Source organism: Microtus oregoni, unplaced genomic scaffold (assembly GCF_018167655.1).
Source record: "Microtus oregoni isolate MIOR12 unplaced genomic scaffold, Mior012 000063F_ref0000156, whole genome shotgun sequence".
Classification (NCBI taxonomy): Eukaryota; Metazoa; Chordata; class Mammalia; order Rodentia; family Cricetidae; genus Microtus; species Microtus oregoni.
Window position 1 is genome coordinate 6,681,493 of NW_024543873.1, and position 18,686 is coordinate 6,700,178.

At 39.8% G+C, this 18,686-nt stretch overlaps 1 protein-coding gene across 1 annotated transcript in view; it reads left to right on the forward strand.

The window, feature by feature from the left end:
* Positions 1–18,686, forward strand: part of LOC121439836 (ecto-NOX disulfide-thiol exchanger 2-like) — a 284,002-nt gene that overhangs the window by 251,438 nt on the left and 13,878 nt on the right. The window contains exons 4-5 of the mRNA XM_041640450.1: positions 5,263–5,418; positions 12,904–13,110. Of these exons, the coding sequence (XP_041496384.1) occupies positions 5,263–5,418; positions 12,904–13,110 (363 nt within the window). The remainder of the gene's footprint in view (positions 1–5,262; positions 5,419–12,903; positions 13,111–18,686) is intronic.

Genomic DNA, 18,686 nt, shown 5'->3' on the forward strand with positions numbered 1-18,686 from the left:
TAAAGGCTTCCCTTGAGTTGTGGGGTTTTTTTTTTTGTTTGTTTGTTTGTTTGTTTGTTTTGACCCAATAGTCTTCATCAATAGTGAAGGCAAAGGAGAGGACAGGGCAGCAACAGCAACATCAACAGCAATGGGAGAGCAACTGAAGAGTTCCACAGAGTCATGAAAACAGAAACACTAGAGCACAGAGACATCAAAGAAAAGCCGAAGATGAGAACTGGAGGGCTCTGATCATTAGAAGTGTACCAGAGAGCTACCAGCCTTTAAGGGCTAAGGACCTTGGATACCCTGAACCCAAGAGCTTCGTATAGGCCACTGTCAAAGCCTGGAGATCCCAACTCTCTGGACCAGAGAGTTCTAACAGTTGTCAGTGCAGAGCTGTGGGTCCTAGCACCTGAGATCCATGTGAGAGATTTAAAACTAGAAGGTACTGTCTGCTTCTGCTATCTGCTCTCACCCCCACCCAGTGCTGCTGTTAACCAAAGATTACAATAGCTGCATGTGTTAAAGGCCATGGGTGGCTGAATGCAGCATAATAAGCTTCTAATTTATGGCTAGAACCATAAGTGTATAGTTTCTAAAGCCTGGATCAGTGTTTCCTAACTCACAGTGATTATATCTCTAAATTTTGGTCTTCTACTCCAGCCCCTGGGCTATGGAAGCTCAAGGGCTCAGAACTACCAGCCAGAAAAATTTTCTCCTCACCTACCTACTATCTCTATCCTGGTAGAGCAAAGGACCCCCAGCCAACTGATTGGTAACAGATTGACAATTGGATGATTGGATAACAGCATAGACCTGACTCTGTGTCCATTCCCCCTCAATGGCTCATACATGTAAAAAGTATCACTTAATATTACCAAATTTGGGAAATAAAAGTTGCTAAGTAGCAGGAAAACTAAGTCTACACTGAAAAGTTACTTGAAAATGTGATGGATCTACAACTCTTAATCTGAGCAGAAAGCTTGCCCAACTAGCTCAGAATCGGCAGAATTTCTAATAGGGTGGGACTTTGAAAATTGCTTGACTCAAAAGGCGGTATACAAACCAATATTTTATGGCCTACCCAGCAGTAGCTGTGCCAAGAGTCAAGAAGGCTATAGGAAATGAGTGGCCAAAGAAGAAATAATAAAGGCAAAATTGAACAGTGAAATTTTTGTCAAATGAACTTTGGAGGTATACTTTGCCCTTTTAACAGCCTTTTGTGTGATTTCAAATCTCTTTCAGGTGTTGAAATTCCAAATAATAGGTGGCAATAATACATATGTTGGCAGTACTCCTCAATCCAGGCTAGAAGCCAGAAAAGGAGTTTGAATTTCTTTTCTGTTCTACTCCCAATGTGTTTTAAATTTCCCTTTGAGTTTTCAGATTCTGTAATACTCATATAAAAGCCTATATCTCCTTGCTTTTCCCCAGTGGCATTGGAAATCTAGGTCCATTTTGTGTCTTAATGGTTAAATATAAACAAAATAATAAGTAATTGGATGGGAGTCTTTGAAATGTCATGCACAAATGCCCTCTAGCAAAGCCCACTTTGGCAGTTTAGCCTATGGTACTCGACATATTGAATTAAAAGGAGGTTATCTATTCTATCTATAGCCATATGTCATGAATACATTTGCTTTTAAATGAATTCATAAAATATTAATGTAATCCTACCAAACTGCAGAGTGGTGACTTCATCAGTCAGGAGTTATATTATCCTATATATTTGTTTGTCTCCATCTATTAGTAGACAGTCATGAAGACAGGCATTTCCTTCTCAGTGGAAGCAGCAGAACTTGTTTAATGAAGTGATGTGTCTGTAATCTGTGGAAAGGTAGAGTTGTGAGTGACATAGCTATATGAATACCAATGAGGAGGCAAGCAGAACAATAAGAGGAAGACAAACATTTCAATGGCTGGGAAATAGATGGAATTGTTTAGGTGGCATACAGTCTAATCTGATCTCTTCCTAAAGAAAATTAACAGTTTGTAAATGGGTGAGATGATGTTAACAATCTCTCCAAAATCTTCTGCACAAGGAATCAGATTTTACAAACGCACAAATGGCATTCTGAATCATGGTGCTCTTACTTGCTGTAGGCACAGCAAGACAGAGGGCCAGAGACCTAAAGTTCTCCAAGATGAAAAGGGAAACTAGACACCTTTCCGAGCCCCTGCGTAGGGTGTAACTTAAAGAAACCTTATCATAAATGTTTGTGGACTATAATAGTGAATGTCTGAATTAGTAAGTTTATCAGTATGTGTTTCACAACTGGCACAGAAGAAAGAAAAGTTGTCTATGCCAGGGGTCTTAATACCTAATTTGTTCTTTCATTGTTTGAGCTGAATTTCATTATGTGCCCCTATTGTTTACCAAAAAGAAAATGAAAGCATAGAGACATTAAGAAACTTTCCTCAAGGTCACATACTATTGAGTGCAAAATAATAAAATTATGAGAACCTCTGGAGACAGTTATATATAGGTGTGCATGCATGTTGAGTAGGTTAACCTATGAGAATTGAACCTAAGTGTTTCTATAAAATAAAAGAGCTCTTGAGAGAATCTTTTTTCTTCCTAAACCTCTCTAGATATTAGCACCTAAGGGAGACAGACATTAGAAGACGTGATGACCTAGCTTGCTTGGATTGTCCTTGCATAAGGGGATGTCCATGTGGTATTCACTTCCCTGTCTGCCCAGACACGGGGTTCCTTCAATTTTTGGCATAGTAGGACTAAAGTTCTGCCCCTTTTGGAACCACAGAGTCCCTCTGCTCTTTATATCTGCCTCCTCCAGCATCTTCAAGAACCACCCAAGATCCTTAGGGCCACCTTAAGGACAACCTTACAAACATTATTCCACTTAGCTCTGTGGCTAGCATGATGAAATCTTAGGGAGTAGGGTTCACCACTGCTAATGCAACTGTCCCTTCATCACCAGCACAACCTTTCACAGTGTCTCTTTGATTACAGTACACTGTATGCATATCTATACTGAGATAAGTATTGTAATGGGAAGTCAAAGAAACTTGAAGTCCCTTTTCTCAATATTTTTTTTACAAATCTCCAAGATTTTTTTTTTTACAAAACCAATTTAGACAATGAAATTAGGACTACTCTTATATCCAAATGAAGCCCTTGTTCTGAGCCTGTACTGCACTCAGGGGTCATGCCAGGCTTTCAAAGGCTTATCTTGCCATCTTCTAAGTCTCTCTAGTGCTGAACACTGGCTAGGAGGTCAGTGCCGTAAAATCAGTACCAATCCAGAGTAGGATCTGTTTATTCTACCCACCAGAAGTACCTTTCTTGAAAATTATAAATTCCTCTTCCATATCAGGGATTGATCAGAACTGACAGTGTACCTGAGTGCAGAGTCCTAATTTCATTCTAGGTTCCTATGGGCCCCAGTTTCTATTTATCCCATTTGGGGGTACTCTCCAATTTTCTTGGTGTGAGAGAATTGTCTGTATTCTGTCAATCATGTTATAAATAAACGCTGATTGGCCAGGCAGGAAATATAGGTGGGAAAACCAGACAGGAAGTAGAAATGATGTAATGAGAACAGGAGAATTCTGGGAAGGAGGAAGTTGATTTCTCCCACTCCTGCCCAGACCACCCAAACAAGCAGGATATGATCTGCACCACTGAAAAAAGGTGCTGAGCCACATGGCTAACATAGATCAGAAAAATGGGTTAATCAAGATGTGAGAGTTAGCCACTGAGAGGCTAGAGCTTATGGGCCAATCAGCTTTATAATTTATGGAGACCTATGTGAGATTTTCTTTGGGGCTAAACAGTTGGGGGTTACTGGACAGGACAGAAAACCCAAGCAAGCAGGCCTGGCCCTTCATGTTACATTTTCTATACTATATATGCAATCAACTAGATACCTCTAGAAGCTTCAGGCCATATACCTATGGAATCCTTCTAGATTCTGGTAAAGAAATCAATCCAGGGGCCAAAGTTGTATGTTTTGCAATGTATCACAAGAGATTGTGCCATCAGAATGATGTTGCTATTGATGTTGTTGTTGATTTGGGTTCACATATATAAACCTCACAAAAATTGTTTGGGTACTGTCTTAGGGCTTCTATTGCTGCGATGAATCATAACCAAAAAGCAAGTTGAGGAGGAAAGGTTTATTTGGCTTACACTTCAATATTGCTGTTCATCACTAAAGGAAGACAAGAGAGGAACTCAAACAGGACAGAATCCTGGAGGCAGGAACTGATGCAGAGGCCATGGAGGGGAGCTGCTTACTGGTTTGCATCCTCTGGCTTTCTCAGCCTGCTTTCCTGTAGAACCCAGGACCACTAGCCCAGGGGTGGCCCCATCCACCATGGTCCGGCTCTCCCCATTGATCACTAATTGAGAAAATTCCTCACAGCTGAATGCAATGGAGGCATTTCCTCAACTGAGGCTCCTTTCTCTGATGGCTCTAGCTTGTGTCAAGTTGACACAACCAGCCAGTGCAGGTAATGCCATACTTCCTAGAGTCACACCTCTTTGTAAAACAAAAGCAATGGAAAGTAAAAAAAATTCAGTGGCAAAAAGTTTGAAAAGATTTTAGACACAGAGTTAAGAATGCACCAGAATAATCTACAAAGGACACTTCAAGTGTGTAAGACTTAAACTTTGAAGCACAGGGAAAATTCAGAGACCTTCAGACCCTTCCAGCCAGGGAAAACAGCATGGAGAAAGACACACAGAGTAGTTATCTGTTGAGCCACTTCATGTTGTGCATTATGCTCAGCACATTTCATTCTTCATTCTCTTTACACCTCATGGCTCCCTGGAAGGTAGGAGATATAAACCATATTGCTGCTGAATGACAGAAAGGAGAACCTAAGTATGCCCCATCCCCACAAAGTGTATACTGTTATCACTATACTCGAAAAAGACAGTAAAGGTACAAGGGACAACAAGAAGCCTTGTCAGAATGGAGCCAAAGATGTGTACTGGAAACTGATGGATTACACAAGGCAGAGCAATGTTATAGACGACGCTGAATATCAAACAGACATGTCGAGACTATTTACATAGGCTGGGATCAAACAAAACAACTCCTACATCATGAAAGAAAAGTGTACAGATACATGGTAATTAAGACTGAGAATGTTAACCAGAAAGAGGCATTTGTTTGTTTTGCCCTTGTCTTACAAAGACCTTTTGACTTGATATTTATAACATAACATTCTGCCTCCATTTGACTTTGTCTGCTATCATTTATTTATTTATTTATTTATTTATTTATTTATTTATTTTGTCTCCTTTTTCAGACTTCGATCCTGCCCTTGGAATGATGACTGGAATACCACCGATAACTCCAATGATGCCCGGTTTGGGAATAGTGCCTCCGCCAATTCCTCCAGACATGCCTGTAGTAAAGGAGATCATACACTGCAAAAGCTGCACTCTCTTCCCTCCCAACCCAAGTACTAGCCTGCTTTTTCTTTCTGTTGTTGTTGTTGTTTAGTTCCGCCTATTTAAGCCACAGTGTTTTAGAGTTCTTTTTCCAAAGAATACCTAAGGGCTTCATGGGTGTAGATACAGAAGCTTCACCTAGAAAGAGAAATGGAAAGTTGTTCTCTTACTGGGAGAGGCTGAATTTTATGTACAGATCAGTAGATGTTTGTATGCTAGCTCCAATACAACATTGTACAAGTGGTGCAGTGTGCTTAATGCCATGTGACAGGGAATTCAGGTGTTAGTACAGAAGGAGGCGCCCAACCCGAAGTGCTCACCACTGTCATTTGTAGGCTTTTCTTTTTATAACTGATCCACACACTAGTGATGGCAGAGACTGAGTATGGTCTGAGCCTACTTGAAGCCCTTGCCTTGAGAATGAGTCTAGTGCTACACTGGCCCCATTGCTGCCAGGTCCCACATCATTCCACCGACTGCTAGTCACCTTCTATACTACACTATACAGTGAGGTGAAATTCAGTTTTGTGGAAGGGCAAGGAATGTTGAGACTAAGTCAGGCTACTTGTAGCCATGTACTCATCTAACCCAATAGGAATGATCCAGAGAGTCCAGCTTGCTGGTGAAGAATAGGCTTCTCTCTAGACTTAACTTACATGTCTATAGTATTCAGATGGCTGTTTCAAGTCAAATTTAACACCGCCAATCCACTCTTTCTCCAGATCCATATTTTAAATGATTAAACGCTATCCCTAAATGTGATTCAAGCCTTATTAATAATGTTTTTCCTAGAGTCCTTGTATACTGCATGGACTGTCAAGGAAGCTGCTGCTGTGTCGCTCAGATTTGAGTTGTTGGTTTGAAAATCCATCTAGCTGTTTAGACCATAGAGCAAATGAACTAGCCTCTTCAAGACAAATAGGAACCTTTAACGTGTGTCTTCAGACAAATGCTTCATCGACTACCATAAATAGGAGTCAGTTCATCATGAATCAGATGCTGCCAGGGACCCTAATTCTATTTAGTGTGACTTGTTCATAACTGAGAGGGCTTTAGAATCAGTCAGAGGGCTTTAGAATGTGTCTTGTGTCTTGACAGGTCCCCTTGGCCACTTTTGCTAGTGAAAAATGATCTTAGTGCCTTCTGGGCTTTAACTGAGTTGTTAACAGGATACATCTTTTCAGACCACTAAGAAACCTAGGAGACCAGCATCCAAGAAGACTATTTAGAAATGAGTATTTTGTTTCAAAGAGAATTAGGGAATAAAGAAGAAAAGTCTTTTGTAGCCCTTTCTTGACAACTCACATAGCCATTCCTGGATTTTGGTTTTATGCATAGCAATGTCATTAAACCTTACGTCTTTCTTTTATTTCCACTGTCCTAACATATGCAATGTCCCTTTTCTCCCTTTCTTCCAGCATTTTGTGTTCAAATTATAGAAAGATGCACATCCCTAATAGTTCCTTTATCATGTAAAAACAACCCCTGAATGTAGGCATTGTGAGCATTAAAACTAAAAAGGCAGAGTCCTGCTGATTTAATCATTCATGTATTATGTGAGCAGCCTGTGCTAGACTTTCATTATTTTTATCAAGTCTAAGCTAACAGGATGGTTCATAACCTGTGATATCCAGGGTGGATACAATAGATATTCAGTTTAAGGGTCCAGTTTCTAAGTCTCCAAAGGATAGCACAAGTGTCCTGATTTTTGTCTTTCTTTAACACAGAGACCACATTATTTGTCAGTGCATGCCTTAAAGAGATTGTAACTTCATATTCTGTAGTAAAAGAAATAAGTAAATTTCTCAAACACATTTTTTACCTTTCTCTTCATGCAGCCATGATTCCTCTGTTCTGAGTTGGAAGAGCCACAGAGTAAGAAGGCAGCATTTACCCAAAGGCCCAATCATTTAGTTCTTCATCGTTGTACTAAGGAAGGCTGATAGGTCAATTAATGCCAGTAAATGAGTGGCTTCTGGGGATGAATCTGCTTTAGAATTGAGTTCAAAAATAACAAACCCGTGAAGCTTAAATCAGACTGGCTTTTTATTTGCTTTTTAGAAATGGAAATTTTGTTTAAAGAGAGATACTCAGTTTAGTCACGTACAAAAACTCGGGCATCTCTTTCTTAATTCTTTGCTGAAAGTGTGGCAATTCCGCCATTTTTATTAACAGTGAGAACTTGTTTTGTAAAGGCACGACAGGAAAGCAGGCAGTTGATATAGCTTGAAGCCCTGATCATCTCTAGGGCCCACCAAGCCTAATTTATTATAAGGCCTTGATGAAAAGCCCCACTACTTCCTCATGCCTATCTAGGATATTCAAAGTCACCCTCAGTACTAAGATCCTAGTATTCATCTCTGTGTCTTTAGTCACCGCCCAGTCACCCTTCTAAATGCTTGCTCTTGGCCTTCCTAATGGTGTGACCCTTTAATACATCTCCTCATGGTGTGCTGACCCCCAACCCTAACATTATTTTTGTCACTACTTCAAAACTGTATTTTTGCTACTGTTATCGATTGTGATGTAGCTATCTTGTTTTCCGACTTCTTAGACGACCCCTGTGAAAGAGTGGGGTGACCCCGCAAAGGGGTCCCGACCCACAGGTTGAGAACCACTCTGCCTCATTACTGTTTGCAATTCTTCTTTTCCACTTGCCACACACCCACCCTTTAGTCAGGTTCCAGTGCTTCCTTAGCTCACAGCCTCACTCACCTCCCGTCCAGCTCCAAGTATGCTCTCCTCTTCTGGAGTACTTCAGCGTGGGAGGTGCTGAGATTAAATCTGTGGTAAACCCTTCTGAGACATTTCTATCTAGATCCTAATTCTTTATCTCTCTGCTGTATTTAATACTGTTGCCCCACTTATCCTTCTTGAAAGCCTAACTGATTTAAAGGAGTAAGAATGACTCAGACCAACCAGAGATAAAAATTAAAAATAAATAGTAAAATGCAACATGATGAGGATTCCCAACATTTCAAAATGTAAAAAAGAAACAGCGGGCTAGGTTCTGTGGGTAACATGCTTGCCATGCGAGCCCGAGGACCTTAGTTCAGATGACCAGTACCTTATGAAAGCTGAATGATGTGTGACCTGACCAGAAGCAGGCAGATTCTGGAGGTTTGCTAGCCAACCAGTGTAGCCAATCAAGGAGCTTCAGGTTCCATGAAAGCCCCTGTTTCCACAGACGTTAATAGAGGTGCATCTACCATTAAACCACGCTACCTGGTGTCTCAGTTTCTTTACCCGTAAACTATGATATTGGGTTAGATTAGCCTAGATACCTACATCTTCACTCAGCAGTAAAGCTATGACTACTACATTTTAAAAAATCTACCACAGCAAATATGTCTCTCGGTAAAACTCCTCAAAATATACTAGAAAATCAAAAGAGGGTTGGCTTGTAATAGATGGGGCTTTTTACATTTGCTGGAGCAGGCAGAATACCTTAACAGTTAAGTACTTGGTCTCGGAACTAACACAGGCCTTATTGCATAGCCCAGTTTTCCACCTCTTTTCAGCCATGAGATGTTGGTAAGTAACTGAACCTCTCCAATCTAGAGTAGGCAACGTAAGACGTAATCGAAAACTTCAGTAGAATTTACTAATGGGGAGAAGACTAAGCACTGGGCTCCTATTCCCAGGATTTGGAGTATAGCAAAAAGAGAGCTGCCTACAGCAAGCATACTTTCTCTACAGGATAGCTCTCAATGATTTACTGATTCTCTATCAGTGGGGCTCTCGATGAGAGAACAGAGCTCCATCTCTCTAGCAAAGTCAGTTCTGTCAAGATTTTCACTTCCACTGTAACACCTTCTGAGGGCAGGTTACATTTTGAATCTATTGGAAGTAACAGTGAATGAGGGATGAATGATGACTTGTCACTTGCTGCCTGTGTGCACACACATGTGAAAACACCCAAGAACCAGAAAAGGCATTTTTTTTTCATTTTACCGTATCAAAAGAGACAGAACCCATTTTGCCTCTGAAGGCTGGACTCTATAAAGAGAATTAAAAATAAACGAGTAAATTGGGCATTAATAACAATTTTCCAGCCTTCTGATTGTTTCCAATTAGCTGGGATTACATTAAAAATGCATCTGACCTCCACTGATTGTCTGTAAGGCCTTCGCTCTTGGGCTGTCTAATAAAATCGACTCACAGACTTTGCATTGTATACGTTCTGACAAACCAACCAAGTATTCACTGATGTTCCTCTGAAAAGTAGGATGTTATGCAAATGGTATTTACATCCTTTGTGCTGCTCTCTGCCTCCTTTCTCAAAGACCGTCAATGGATTCCCATCCTAATACTGATAATCTTAACACACTCCCCAGAGTGGCTGCTTGGATGTAATTAGAATTACTGGAAGCTCCTCCTTTTCCATCACCAAAGACTAGTTCTTTATTCTTCCAGTTATCTTGCATCTTTACATGAACCTTTCTCTGTCACCACACTGAGTGATGATTTAGGCACTACAGGGCCTACCCCATTACCTGGTGAATAAGGAGAGTTTAAATGTGTTCTCCTGTGGGATTCTCATTGCTGTGTACTGATCAGTGTATTCCAGTGGGTTTAGAAAATCGGGCCTGGACAACAAAGACATTGAACTGTTAATTAAAGAAGAGATACTATACTATCCATGAATAAAGACAGTGCAGCCTTTTCCCTGCTTACAGGGATACACCTAAATCCCGGCGACTGCTCTCAAAGAGGTAGTCTGCATTTACTTAAAGAGAGCAGATGCATCCCTGTCATCCTTCACATTATTCTTAGTGGATTTTATGCTCCATTATTTAACTGAAGTCACCACAAAAGAATCGCAGCATCTGAATAATGACTTCATCACAAAATGTTAAACCCCACAAATGTAGTCTGGGGATGGACATTTGCATTTGGGGCATTATATGTAACTTCCAGAACAACTGCATATTCCTTAGTCTGTCAGTGGGCATAAACTAAATTCAGGTTGTGTAATGAATGTGACTTTTGCTTCATAAAAGAATTATTTACCATGCAGATCCTTTAAAAGTAAGTTCCAGAAGCCTTTTTTATTCTAAAAAAGGACTTCCAAAGCTTTTTGTTTAAAAGCAACTCATCTAAACAGATGGTCTTGAAAATTCTTTGCCTGTGTATACAGTGGCTTGGTTCTATTCTATGGTCAAAACTACAGGCATCTTCATGGCCACAAATTCCTCAAACTCAGATTTATCTGGGTAAATCAAGGGGGTTTGTATTTCACAGGTTCAGGTCCTCGCTAACACTGTACTCCAGTCATATGCTAGAGTTTTAAAAAGCACCAGATTAGGAGTTAAGACACCTGTGAATATTGACACTGTAATGACTACTATTTATTAGGAAGCTAAGAAGTGCTAGGGTTTGTACAACATGCAATATGGTCAATGTAGTATCAATAGTCATACAAAAAGAAGTTTAAGTTAGGAAATAGTATCCCGATTTAATAGATTGAAAAGGGAATTTTCACAGGTTGGGTAACTTCCCCATGGTCACACAGATATTGAGTAAGACTTAAATGTGGGATTTCCTATTCCAAGTTTATGATATCTTTATCTGATGTGATGTCTTTGAATGAGACACTTCATTTAGTCAAGAATTTTCCTCTTTAATATCAGAAGTTCAGAATACTCAATAACTTTCAACACTAAGTACATACTAAGTCTGCCTGAGAAACTTAAAAGAAAAAAAGCACAAGCAGCACCCTGAACCCTGATCAGCTGTTGGTATGGGGCCAGGCATTATGTGTTCAACTCCCAAGTGGATTCTTTCATGCTACCATAATTAAGAATAACTGGAATTAGGATGGCAATAGTATTTTCCAGTTGTTAAAAACCCCAAAGCCTAAGTCTTAAGCAATTGTCAACCCCTTTCTTCCAGAATTGCTAAATGTCATCACTTAGTAGTCCTAAGTAAGATAATTCAGACTCCTGCCCACTCTAACTTGTTCTCTTCCCCTCTAAACTTCTCATAGGGAACACACAAGCGAAAACTAAAGCAGTGATTTCTGAAAATTACAGACTTCAAAACTTAGCAGTTTGTAAGTTCTCCCATTGTCCACTTTATCAACTAAATAAGGGAGGAATGTCATCATGAAAACCTTGGTCTTCTCAGCACCCCAGTAAGACAGGCAGCAGTAGCAAAGCTAGGTACATAGAGAAACTGCTAACCAAGGAAGCTCTCAAATCAGCTGTTTGCCAGCTTGGATAAGACTCAGGTGGAGGCTTCATTCTCCTCTGTGAAAGAAACTCATTTATTTTCACAGGGGAGCTGTAATCCCTGATTGTTGAGCTTCCAAATCTTGAGCTGGGAGAATTGTTGAGAGCTGAATCAGAAGAATGGATTACACAAAATAAATCCTTGCAGACACAAACCAACACTAGGAAGAAGAAAGATAAAAAACATAGCCAGGATGCTTTGTTTTGTTGGGCTTTGAACTGTAGGGTTTCGCTTTTAAAAATGCTTTTACACATATAAAGAGTAACGAGGAGCTGACAGATCCAACAAGCCTTATAAATACAGAGAGTGGAACGCACTTTTTATGCAGAGGAAGAATCATCTCATTAGAGATTTTTTTTTTTTGAGGTTGGATATTTATTTAGTGAGTTATGAGGGAAAAAGAGAGAAGAGCAGAAAGAGAGGTAGGGAGAGAGAGAGAGAGAGAGACAGACAGACAGACAGACAGACAGACAGACAGAGGGAGGAAGGGGAGAAGTGGGGAGAAGGGAGAGACAGAAGCTGTCTCTTAGAGAGGGAGATGGAAAAGCATTAGGGATGTTTTTAATGACTCTCTATGGCAAGATTTATCTCATTTTAGTTAATGGTTTTCCAGGCAAGTTTAGAGTTTCTGCCCCTTTAAATGCTATAGGATTGGCTTTGGAACTCACTACTCCAACAAGAAATTAGAGAAAAGGTTTATTTGTATTTATATTTAAAAGTCCCTAAGAATATAAAAGTAATACTTTGTACTCTAATTTGTTTAACCAAACCCTTCTAACAGCTATAAATACTTTTGTAAATATTCACCTTGTAATTGTCAAATTAGTCATGAACCACCTCTTTCAATAAACATAAATAGAATGTAGAATCCACCATCTGAACTAAGCCGACTCTATCAGGGACTGTAGGTGTACAGGCTCGAATGTAATTAGTGAAGCTAAGGGAAATTTCCCCTACTTACTCCTCTTAATACAGATAACCAAAAAATTAACAGTACAGGCTTATCACAGCAAAAGTAAGGAACAAAACTAAAGCTCTCTAGATGGATCAGACAGAATGGGTCTTCATTCCGTAGCAACCACAGTCACAAAAATCATTGGATAAAATGCTTTTCAGGTTCATACAATAAATTTTCTGTAGAGCAGAGACAAGGCTAAAGTTTTTGAGGAGACAATAAGACCATCTCTGAAAAAAATCCGATTTCAAAGAGGTCTGTCCCAAGCAAATATTTTTATTTCCAATTATTTTACCTTTTAATTTAGATCTCCCACCACCTGCAACACGAGAGAGGCCTCCAGGATGTAAGACAGTATTTGTGGGTGGCCTGCCTGAGAATGGGACCGAACAGATCATTGTGGAAGTATTCGAGCAGTGTGGAGAGATCATTGCTATCCGGAAGAGCAAAAAGAACTTCTGTCACATTCGCTTTGCTGAGGAGTTTATGGTGGACAAAGCCCTTTATCTGTCTGGTAAGTGTTGATATGTATTGATTGTACTCACCAGGCACAATGCAGAGATCTGAGAGCAGAGTATTTGGGTCATTAGCAGAAGTGTGTTAATTAAAAGGGATTCCCTCTACCTTAAAAGATGGAAAAGGCATATTACCTTCTATCCAGCCTTCCTCCTTAAAGCCATCAGAAGTTCCAAACTGTCTGGGAAATAACTAGACTTTACATGTGGCATTAGAGATGTGGATGGTAGACTCTGCTCAGTGTGACATCCCAATTCTTCCTGCACACATGTCCCAAATACACAGTAAATTCTAGATCCCAGAATGCGCCACAATGTTTTATATCTTTGCCCATGCCAACCCAACACACACTCATACCCTAATGCTGCAGCTCAAATATAAACTCTCTGGAAACCTTTCTCTAATTTATCTGTCCAGTCTGTCCCAGGTTGGGGCACCCTTTCTGAGTGCTCCCACAGCACCTGGTACTGTATTCTAACATGACATCTATTACACCATTCTAGAACTCATGCTTCTTCCTCCATCTGATAAGGCTCACTCATTACTGATAATGATGACTGATTTACAATTGCCATAGGGAAGGGAAAGATAATGGAAAGGGGAGTGAAAGAGGGATGGAAAGAATATGACTATTTCTGAATCCTAATAGAAATATCCAGAAAGGTCAGTTTTGAAATTGTATTTTACATTTATCTGTGGTTGTGGTCATGGTGGTAGTGGTGGCGGCGATGGTGGTGGTGGTGTGTGTCATGGCCTTCGTTTCGAGGCCAGATAACAGTTTACAGGAGTCAGTTTTCTCCTTCTATCACAACTCAGTCCCTTTGCAGCAAGTGCCTTTACTTATGGAACCATCTTTTAGGCACAAAAAGACTAATGACAAAGAGAAAGCATTTGCTGGCGAACTACTTTTGTGGTGGCTTGAATGAAATTGACCCCCATAGGCTCATATGTTTGAATAGTTGGTCCCCAATCAGTGGAAATATTTGAGAAGGATTAGAAAGTGTGGCCTTGTTGGAGTTTATATGTAATAGGAGGCAGGCATTGAGGTTTGAAAAGTCCATGACCTCCCAGTTAGCTCACCCTACCTCCTACTTAGAGATAAGACTGTAAACTCTCAGTTACTGTTCCATGCCTGCCGGCCTACCTGCCTGCCTGCTGCCATGCTGGCACCGTGATGGTCATGGCCTATAACCCTCTGAGACTGTAAGCCCCAGTAAACTGTTCTCTAAGTTTCATTGCCATGTCTTATCATAGCAATAGAAAAGTAACCGAGACAGCAGTGGAACAAAGAATCACATGAGCAGAATTAGAAAAGTAGAAAGTTATGGCAAACATTCAAGAGACTTAAGAGTGGGTGGTTTGTATATTAAGCAGGCATGAGAGACGGTTGGAAAACCTAAGTTGTTAGCCTACATTGAAAGGTTTAGAAACTGGGTTTTTACTCCCCAGGTACTAGGGAGTAAGGAAGTCAATTTTGAACAAGGAGACTGGTTGTCTCAAGAAGATTAATCTGACATTTCTGTGTAAAAGTGGATTAGAGGGAAGAAGAGAAAAGAACGGAGGTTAGTTTGAAGTCTGCTGCAATAGGCCAGGGTAAAGGTATATAGAATTTGTAAAAGTAGGCTAGTAGCATGGGGAAAAGGGGGGGGCGGTAGATGCAGGATGCTCTTAGTACAGTTGCTAAGTGCTACAGAATCCAACTACTAAAGATTAGGCAGCACTTAGCAACAATAACAGAGCAGGCCACAATAGCCTATTTTAATAAGAATGTAAAGGTTTCGAAACACCCTAAATAGTTAGACATAAAAGAAAACATACTGTTTGGGAGGCACCCATCTGAACATGACTGAAATCTAGTCTCTGTTTACAGTCACTTCCTACAAACATCCGCACGACTGCCAAATGAAAGGAGATGACTGGCAATCAGTGTTGTGGAAAGAACTAAATTTTGCCCTTTAAATTTGAGCATTCTCCTGGGGAAGGTCACAGGTGCCACTAATCTCTTGAATTCTTCTTTTATTATAAATTATAAAAGAATGTGGTGAAAAGAATCAAAACATAAAAACCTTTTCTAGAAGATGTTGCAGGAATGTAGGAAGAATCATTTCCTTTTTTTTGGGGGGGGGATCAAAACACCTTTGGATCTACTTGACCCACAACATCATAGCATCTTTGCTGTGGCTTCTAAGGCCTGAATATCCTCATCTCTTTTGTAATTCATTTGCAGCTCCACTTTTCTGATGGCTTAGATGATCAGTAAAATGAATGGGCATGCGAGTACCGCACCAAACAGGAAAGGGTCTTAAGTTGCTTGATAAAATATGGTTATTGTTTTTCTAAAAGAAACATGTGGCACCCTTTGTGTTACTAGGGGTCATCTATTATAACACTAATCGAAACATATAAGTATGATCATGGATACACATAATTCAAAATACAATTATATAATGTGTGATATGATACAGATATAAAATCATCACCATTAAAAGAATTAGCATATCCTCCACTGCCTAAAGCTTCCTTTGTCCCTCGTTTCTGATTCTTTCTCCCCTCCTATTTCATCTCAGGCAGTCACTTATCTGCTCTTTATCAGATTACTATGCATTTCTTGGAACTTCCTGTAAGTGGGATTATACATTATGTATGTTCTTCTTTCCCTTGCAGAGTCAGATTTCCATTTGGTATCATTTCCCACTGCTTGAATTTCCTTTAACATTTTTCATAGCACAAGTCAGTTCCGATGACCTCTTTCAGAATTGTATGTTTCAGAAAGAATTAATCTTAGCATTCAGGATACTAGGGGAAGAAAATTGGGAGTTTCAGCCCAGCCTGGGCTACATACCAAGAACCTATCTCGAAAGGGAAAAAAAAAATGACTATTTTTCTTTGAGAAAGATATGTTAATTATTTCTTTTGTTTTTGAGATTAGAATTATCTCATTTCCCCTTTCTTTTCTCTAAACACCCCATATACCTTTCTTTGCTCTCAGAGTCATGGCCTCTTTTTCACTAATTGTAGTTACATGCATATATGTATATACAAGTATTTTCTAAATTCAACTTGCTTTATGTGCATAATGTTACTTGTATGTATGTTTTCACTTCATATTGGATAACCAACTGGTGGAAATACACACTTATACTCTTATAAATAGTACTTTTGAGCTTTGCTCTAAGATGAAAGTATGAAGCCTGAGAAACTTTAGCCTTTTAAAGGTTGCTTTTTAAACACTTTCAGTAGGACCAAAGCAAACCTAGTGCTATCCTTTCCCCCCCCCCACGATTAAGGTAAATGTTTCTAATTACCCAGTACTCCGTTCTTTTATGAGTTTTTGTCCTCTGTCTGGTAGAGAAAGGAGTTATTTCCAGACTTATGTGAGCTCCAGAGATTGCGACTTCTAGCGTTCAGATGGTTTCCACTTTTGATAAATTATTGTGGTGGTCTTTGAAGATCTCTCCTACAGATACCTTAAGATTTTTTAATGTGCAGATTCCTACCTTCTGATATTCTGCTTTATGAACTCTGTTTACCGTATTCTTCATAGAATCCCAGGGAAGAACAGTGGGCTGTATCAGAACTTCGCCTTCTGCATTAAGACCTGGAAACCTCTGGAATGTGGCTTGGGGCAATCACAGGGACTATCTCATGGGATCCTCTCCCACCACTCACTGTCTTCATTGTCCAGTATCTTAAACACTGTTGTTTCATGTGTTTACTTTTTTTCCAAGACAGGGTTTCTCTGTGTACACCTGGCTCTCTTGGAACTTGCTCTGTAGACCAGCCTGGCTGGCCTTGAACTCACAGATCTGCCTGCCTCAGCCTCCCGTGCTGTAATTAAAGGTTATGCCACTGCCACCACCTGGCATGTGTTTCTTTTTTAAGGAGGAAGATAAATATGACCCCCTATTGCTTATCAAAGAACAAATTCTATATTGGGCCTTACTCAGCAGAATAGAAGAAAGCTCAATAGCTTTGCAAATCTAACTTTCTAGATTCAAGTTCTGATTCTGGCCTTTGCACTCCACTCCCTACCCCCACCCCCAGGGCAAACTGCTTAACCTCTCTACCTTCTCTGATGCTTGTCTTTCTCATTGGTAAAATGTTTGCTGAGAATGAAAATGAAGAATATTTATCTGAGCTCCTGAATCACAAAATGTACTAAACAACATCTTAACTGTTTGTCAAGAAATTTTGCCTAGGTGATATAACTGGCACAAAAAAAAATAGGAGGAAGTTGGTCCTGATTTTCTAAATCCAAATTCTGTATGAATATTCTTATTACATCAACATCTTTTATTATCCCAAACTATGAACCACTGCATTGTATCCCCCCCCCCCATCTATTTAATTCCCTCCTAGAAAGGAAAGTAGTCTAGAGTTACCAATTACATCCAGGAAACAATTTTTAAAAGTTAAATTACAAGCAAATATATTTATATTTCACTAAAATTCTATGGAATGATATAACTTTCATTCTTGAAGTTGTCCAAGAACATCATAATAGGGAAATGCCATTTCCATTCTTCCCAGTCCTTGGTACAATAGAAGGCTCATTCTTTCCTTGGTGGTGCTTTGTTTTAGCTTACCTTGTGTCTATTTAGAAATGTGTGATGTGGTGCTTGAGGACATTTGTGTGTGTGTGAATGTGAGCATGTGTGTCAGTCCTTATCCTCTACCTCGTTTGAGACAGGATCTCTTGGTCACTGCCATTTTCGCTTGCAGTTGAGCTCCTGAGGATTCGCAATGTTCCCCGCCCCATCTCCATCTCCCATCTCATCATAAGAGCATTTGGATTACAGACATTTGCTACCCTGCCTGGTTTTTGTGGAGATTCTAAGATATGGGGATTTGACTCAGTTCTTCTTAGTTATGCAATGAGTACTTTACTCACTGAGCCATATCCCTGAGCTCTGATGCTCATGCTTAATGTCTTGTCAGGTGGCAAAGTAGAGAAAAGGAATCCTAAAAACAAGATCATCCAAACCCATAGAATAGAAAACTGTTACTAAACATGTGTTCTGCATGCTCTGGAAAATGATCTGTGATAGCCATACTTTCTGTTTTTAATCAATTAGTTTATTGAGTACATAATGAGTCAAAATAAAAGAAGAACAAATACCACCAAATTAAGTACTCAAAATATCCAACGGAAGTCCACTGGGAAAGCTCCATTGAGGCAAGTCAGCAGGAATTACTGATTGAGAGAGTCCCAGGCAGAGCAGAATGTTCTCTTAGAAAAGGACTTCAAGTAAAAGAACCACAGCACTAAGGTAACATGCTAAAAATGGAGTGTTACAAACATCAGCGGAGACAGACTGGGAAAACCCTCATAAGGCAGCCAGCTGAAGTTCCCAAATAAGATTCCTGGGGAGAGCATTAAAATTCCGTGAGTGAGGCTTCCAAGATATATATATATATATATATATATATATATATATATATATGCAACAGATAGAGATAACATCATCAAATTAGGCCCTCATAGCATCCATCAGAAACCAACTGGGGAAACTGGACCGTCAGCTGGAGTTCCCAGTTGACATTGTCTCCATGGATGAGCTTTCTGTGCTGCAC